The sequence below is a fragment of the Populus euphratica genome, unplaced genomic scaffold (assembly GCF_000495115.2).
Source record: "Populus euphratica unplaced genomic scaffold, PopEup_1.0 scaffold15.1, whole genome shotgun sequence".
Taxonomy (NCBI): domain Eukaryota; kingdom Viridiplantae; phylum Streptophyta; class Magnoliopsida; order Malpighiales; family Salicaceae; genus Populus; species Populus euphratica.
The window spans coordinates 445,343-451,698 of record NW_011499874.1 but is presented as its reverse complement, the minus strand read 5'-3'; the positions used below and the strand labels follow the sequence as shown (position 1 = coordinate 451,698).

Sequence of the window (6,356 nt, the reverse complement as noted above, 5' to 3'; positions counted from 1 at the left end):
GGTTATAAGTTTTTTACAGGTTGTAATATACAAAACTCAATCATACTTCCTATATGAAAACCCCTTAGATCACCTTATAAATATCAGGACCTTGTAAAAAACAGTGTGCCTTAAAAATAACATTATTCCCGATGAACTATGGCCTAAAGGAACAGATCCTCATGAAGAAATTGATTGTGATCTATATAACCCTCAATATTCTGTTCATCTTCATGACTTGCAAATGCAGTATAAAAAAAAAAGTCAAGCAGATGATTTTGGGTATCTCACAGCTTCTGGGACCACATGAGATGGAAATGCTTGTAGAAGATGATTATGTGTGAGCCCTACAGGTCTAAACTGTTTAGGATAACTCATCAGATCAGAATCTCTCTCTAGATCATGAACCTATTATCGTATGATATTAGTATTATACTAGCTTGTCACTTGTATCTTGTCGTTTGTGCATTATTAAGTGTGCTTTAGTGCTTTCTGATGGAAGAAGTGATTTAAGCAAAAGCCTGAAAATTAGTATAAATAGATGTTGGGTGCAATGTTGTAAGATAGAACCTGAGGAGAGTAGACCTTGAAGGAGAAGTTTCTTCAATAAAAGACTTGTTTTTCTAATTCTCTGATCGTTAAACTTTTTCTTCCTAACTACATTCAAAGCCTAGAAGTTTTTGTTATCATCCAATAAGACATAACTTTAGTGAGTAGCTGTTGAAATGCAATAATAACATAAAAAACTATGATTTTGAGATTTGTTACGAGTTAAATCAAATCGAGTTTAAAATTTATGTTTTTAACCTTAAAATTTATATAAAAACATATTATTATTATACTGTGTTTAACTTTATAATTTAATTACATTAAATAAAAATGATCAGTTGTAATTACATTACATGTAAGATAAATGAAAATAAATAGAGAATTACAACAAGCTGGTGAAGGTACAGAGAAGACCATGATCCAAGCTTATTTAACTTGAACTAGTAAAAAATTCAAACCTATCTTTTTTCAATGTAACAAACCAAACCTAAAATAGATTTTATTTAAAAATTAAAACTATAATTTCTCCTAAATAAAAAAACAAATCAAAATATCCAAATAAAAAAGTGTTTGTTATTGAAGTTTACCTGTTTTTTTAAAATTATTTATCTTAGTTTTTTATTATAATATATTATTTTAATTTATTTTTAAAAAATAATTTTAAAAATAACTATTATTACAGTAACCATAAAAAAATAATTTTAAAAATAAGTATTATTACAGTAACCATGAAACAATCACCAGGTATAAACCGCCACCTAGTTAACTTTTTCCGCGTACACGTACAGTCTCTCGCAGTGACCAAAAAAGATACCATTCTAGAGTGAGACACCCACGCACACTCTCTCTCTCTAGAAAAAGGATTGAAAAGAAAGAAATGGGAAAATAATAAATTTAGTACCAAAATCTTTGAGGTAAAAGAAAAACGAGAATCTCTGCTACTTTTTGTTTATGGAATATATCTACTAATATAGAGCTTTCTCTTTCTTTATTTTTCATCTCTTTGACATCTAGCATAGCATAAGAGCACTTCTCTTTCTTTTCTTCTCTCTAGGTGAGAACTGAAGGAAGATTTTTCTTAGTGAGTTTGTGATGATCAGTTTTTAAAGTTTAGGTGTTTTATTTCTCTCTTGGATTTTATGTTATTTTGATGCTAATATTTATAACCATATCGATTGTTATGGTTTTATGTCAGTGATTTTGTGTTACTTTTACTGATTTGCTAATTTGATGTTAGTAGAAGTCTGCATGTTGTTTAGAATTGAAGTGCAAAAACTAATGATAAAAAAGATGTGGACATGTGGGATTTTCTTGAATCGCTGATTTAGTTGTGATTTTGTGCTATTTTTCAGCTGCTTTGATTGGATAAAGAAAATTGAAGTATATTACCGCTCATGCTTTTGAAAGTTTTTATGGACAATTGGGTTTTCTTTTTCAAGGTTTAATATTGACATTTGAAAAAAAAATTAATTCTTTTTTGGTAGAGAACAATAATTTTTTGAAAAATTGATCAGCCACAAGTTTGTCAGTTTTTTGACCTAATATGTTTTGTCTTTCATACTTTTAGGGTTTTTTTGGGTGTCTTTTGATGTTGTAATGGTTGACCTTTAAACTGATTTTTTTTTTTATGGTGATTATTGTTATTATCTAATTCGGATTTTCTTGAATGGCTATTATGGTATTCCTTTTGTTTAAACCAAGTCTACTTGAGAATGTGCTTTATGTTCATTAGAAGCTATTGTGCCTAGTATTAAATGGAGTTTTGGTTGTAGGGTTTTGTGGAGAGTAAAGGGAGCGCTACTGTGATGGGGAAGGGTTCAAAGATCAATTGTAAGTCAGCATCTCATAAGCTTTTCAAGGACAAGGCGAAGAACCGTGTTGATGATCTTCAAGGAATGTTCTTGGATCTGCAGTTTGCTAGGAAAGAAAGCCGCACGGTTGATGTGGCTGTCCTTGAGGAGCAAGTTCATCAGATGCTTCGTGAATGGAAAGCTGAGCTCAATGAGCCTTCTCCAGCATCTTCTTTGCAACAAGTTAGGATTGAAATTTTTATCCCATTTTGAGTTCATGTATATCTTTACAAACCATGTATGTTTTTGAGAACTTGACATATATCAATACATGTAATGAGAATGCATAATAATTTGTTTGTAATGGGTGATTATCATAATTGTGAATTGCAATTTTTGTGGGATTATAGGGTGGTAGTCTTGGATCATTCTCGACAGACATATGTAGGCTGCTGCAGCTCTGTGAGGAGGAAGATGATGCCACTAGTGCACTAGCAGCGCCAAAGCTGGAACCTAATGATCAGAGCATGCAAGGTGGAGATAATGTGGTCTTTCAAGAGGTAGGTTTTTTTTATTATTATTATTATTTTGTGATTTTTATGTAGGCTTTGCTAACAAAAAATAGTTTTGAATTCTAGAATATGATTGTTGTTTGTTGTCACATGTTAATTGGAATAAGGTCGTGCTAGAGGCTCTCTTCTCTCTTTTATTGCATGCAGTTGTTTGCATATATCTCTTCCATATTTGCAGCTTGGTTGTCAAGCAAATCACTAAACATGGTTGAAAGCCAGACTCGAGTGTATGAGCAGCTTAATCAGGAATATGCAGAATTAAGATTTGACTCTTTCTTGTTAGGATGGATTTCATGGCAATTTCTGTTCAGTTATGTTATTAAGTTGCCACTCTTGTGGTGGAAGGCTTGATTTAGTAATGAACTTAATTTTATAGCTTGATTCCAAAAATATCATATCATATCCGATCCAGATTTTGGGTTTTACGTAGAATTGGTCATTGCATGGTGGGATTCATGCAATGTTCACGTCATCGTTTTAACTGAGGATTTTGTTTTTCATATTTACCTGCATGTCCACCGTGCCTACCACTAAATGATAAAAGGAAGAATAATTATTAGATTTACACTCTAGGGCTGGAATTCAATAGAATAGTATGGTTGAGAGTGGAGAATATTGTTGTTGGTGCTCTGCTTATTGTTTTGTGGTTACTGAGTCAAAGCTTGCCCATGCTGACAATGTTCAACATTTGAAATCTGAACATAGTGCAAGTTAAAAAAACAAATTGTTTAGGAAAGTGTTTAATGGGTGTTGGCGCTGGACAAGGTTGGGAGATGCAATAATGCTCCATTAGAGGTCATAATGCAAAATTTGGTTATTACCGGCTCCACTTGGGATATTGATGACAGCAGTTAATATCGTTCTAAATTCTTGGGTGTTGAATATTTGTGGTTCTTGCTGTCTTATTCTTTCTGCATTTCATCTCAATTTTTAGTCTGAGTCTATCAGATGCTTCTTCTCTCTGAATTAAACACATTTGTGCTATGTTCTTGAAATAAATCGTCATTTCAAGTAACTGCTCTATAGTTTATAAGTTGAAACCTTAGGACATTTATTATCTTAGCATTAAGTTGATATATTTCTGGTGTATTCAGATTGTAAAATTCCTTTACTTCTGTACATCTGTGCAGTTGTCTTGCTTAAGAGTAAACAAACTTGAAAAGATGTAAAAACTGTGGTTTTTCTGGCAACTTATCCTCTTTGCTTGGTGACTGCATGGTGATTTAGTTCTTAACTATTTGTAGTCCTTGTGTCTATTTGTGTTTGAGACTTGAAATACTTTTACTTGGAGCTTAAAATGGCTAATTTTTATCTTATTGTTTGAGAATGTTGCATGTTTAATAGCTTTATTTTCATAATTTCTTTCACTTTGGTGTGTGGCTAAAACTGAAAGGATGCTTTGGTTACTTTGTTTCAGGAATATGCTGTGAATCATGGTCAGCAAGAGCATGCCTTTCCATTTGTTGATCAATGCAAAGACTCCCTTTCAGGAGTTCGTAGCCTGGCGATTAATAACATAGAAGGGGCTGCTCAGTTGGATTATCATCAGTTTGATTTGCCTCAGAGTTTTGAGCAAAACTTCTATGCTAGTTTTAATGGCACAGATTTGGGTGAAGAGGATGGTATGCATCATGTTTCTAGCTATCTGCCAAGCATGTGTCCTCCGCCCTCTGCATTCTTGGGCCCAACATGTGCCCTTTGGGATTGTCCAAGGCCTGCTCAAGGAGGGTTGGAATGGTTTCGGGACTATTGTAGCAGTTTTCATCATTCACTAGCATTCAGTGAAGGGCCACCTGGAATGAGCCCTGTTCTCAGACCTGGTGGAATTGGCCTGAAAGATGGTCTTCTATTTGCTGCCCTTAGTGCAAAGGCTGAAGGAAAAGGTGTTGGTATCCCAGAATGTGAGGGAGCTGCAACTGCAAAGTCCCCATGGAATGCACCTGGTATGTTATTATGTGTTGCTTTATATCTTTGGCAAGCAGTAGCTATTTATTATGCCTATTTGAAGCAGAGCATATCTTCTAATCACTCAGAATATCCTTTGCAATTTTTTGCATATTCAATTAACTTTCTTCTGATATCACAGAGCTCTTTGATCTTTCTGTCCTTGAGGGTGAAACAATAAGGGAATGGCTCTTTTTTGATAAGCCTCGCAGAGCATTTGAAAGTGGGAACAGAAAGCAAAGGTCATTGCCTGATTACACTGGCCGTGGTTGGCATGAATCTAGGAAGCAAATTATGAATGAATTTGGAGGGTTGAAGAGATCATATTACATGGATCCACAACCACTGAACAATTTTGAGTGGCATCTATACGAATATGAAATCAATAAGTGTGATGCTTGTGCTTTATATAGATTGGAATTGAAGGCTGTTGATGGAAAGAAGAGTGCCAAGGGGAAAATAGCAAATGAATCAGTTGCCGATCTGCAGAAGCAGATGGGAAGACTCACCGCAGAGTTCCCCCCTGACAACAAGCGTGCTGTTAAAGGAAGGACTAAAGTGAATGCCAAGGTCGGAAATGTTTATTCAGGCTCAACTCAGGTAGCACCTAGCAATGAAGCATATGACTATGGGCCAGGTTCACAGTATGATTATCTCGTTGAGAATCTAAAAGGCTACTATCTGACACAGTTTAAGAAACCGTGATTGATGAGGAACAAGCACCATTTCTCTTGTAGTTGCATTAGCTTAGGAATTTCATCGTAGATTTTCATCCTAATAACATGAGTTGAAGCTCATTTTTCGACACAGAATTGTGCATAGTTCATTTCCACATGTGAGTGCCTTACTGCACTGCTGTCGTGGAAGCTGGAGCATATTCTAACTTATGGAAGGTGAAACAAAATGGCTTTTTCCCCCCAGTTCATTTCTATACATCTGATATGGTATGCTGATTCCCCCTGGAGAGCAGAAGACCACTAGAATAGCAAGCGGTGGATGAAAACAATTGCTAATATGCTTTACAGACATTTTTTGGGGTTTTCAAGTCTTTATGTAACCAGTTGCTGCTGGTACCTTGCTGATGGAAAATATGTTTTTATTAAGGCTGTCCTGTATTCGACTATATGATATTTGTCCTTTTCAGGAATTTGTAAATATTATTTGAATATTACAAGCCTTGTTATTCATCGTCTGACAACCTAGTATGACAAGATATAATAGTGAATGAAGTATTTGAAGTCATTGTCCTTTGCATGGTGTCAATTGGTACAAGGTCTTCACGTGAAGAAATGATTTCGAGCACAATCATGTCTTTTGCATTGATCCATACATCAGCCATGGAAATTCACTTTTTTACTTTTGAATGGTTAGGTTTGACTAGTTGTTTCTAAAGATAGAATAAATTTGTCGGATTTATAGCAGTAATAAGTTTCTCACATTGTGATTTACCTGAAGAAATTATATGTACATGCCAGGATGTCTAAGCTCCGCTTGTCTTTGCTAGTGGAAAGCATTTGTGGAG

The 6,356-nt window shown here is 34.8% G+C and overlaps 1 protein-coding gene across 4 annotated transcripts; it reads left to right on the top strand.

The window, feature by feature from the left end:
• The first annotated feature begins 1,330 nt into the window (after window positions 1–1,330).
• On the top strand, window positions 1,331–6,026 carry VOZ1 (vascular plant one zinc finger protein). Of its 4 annotated transcripts, none has more exons than XM_011029451.1 (5): window positions 1,331–1,442; window positions 2,301–2,561; window positions 2,729–2,878; window positions 4,308–4,833; window positions 4,977–6,026. In XM_011029451.1, exons 2-5 carry the CDS (start codon window positions 2,334–2,336, stop codon window positions 5,537–5,539), a joined length of 1,467 nt encoding a protein of 488 aa, XP_011027753.1. In that variant the 5' UTR covers window positions 1,331–1,442; window positions 2,301–2,333; the 3' UTR covers window positions 5,540–6,026. The 4 variants fall into 4 exon arrangements, with proteins under 4 accessions (XP_011027753.1, XP_011027749.1, XP_011027752.1 ...); XM_011029447.1 differs by lacking the exon at window positions 1,331–1,442 and adding an exon at window positions 1,462–1,582; XM_011029450.1 differs by lacking the exon at window positions 1,331–1,442 and adding an exon at window positions 1,462–1,642.
• The last annotated feature ends 330 nt before the right edge of the window (window positions 6,027–6,356 follow it).

Coding starts and splice junctions, on each gene's coding strand:
- VOZ1 (XM_011029451.1), top strand. CDS start 2,334: ATGGGGAAGGGTTCAAAGATCAATTGTAAGTCAGCATCTCATAAGCTT. Junction 2,879..4,307: donor ATAATGTGGTCTTTCAAGAG/GTAGGTTTTTTT, acceptor ACTTTGTTTCAG/GAATATGCTGTGAATCATGG. Junction 4,834..4,976: donor GTCCCCATGGAATGCACCTG/GTATGTTATTAT, acceptor CTGATATCACAG/AGCTCTTTGATCTTTCTGTC.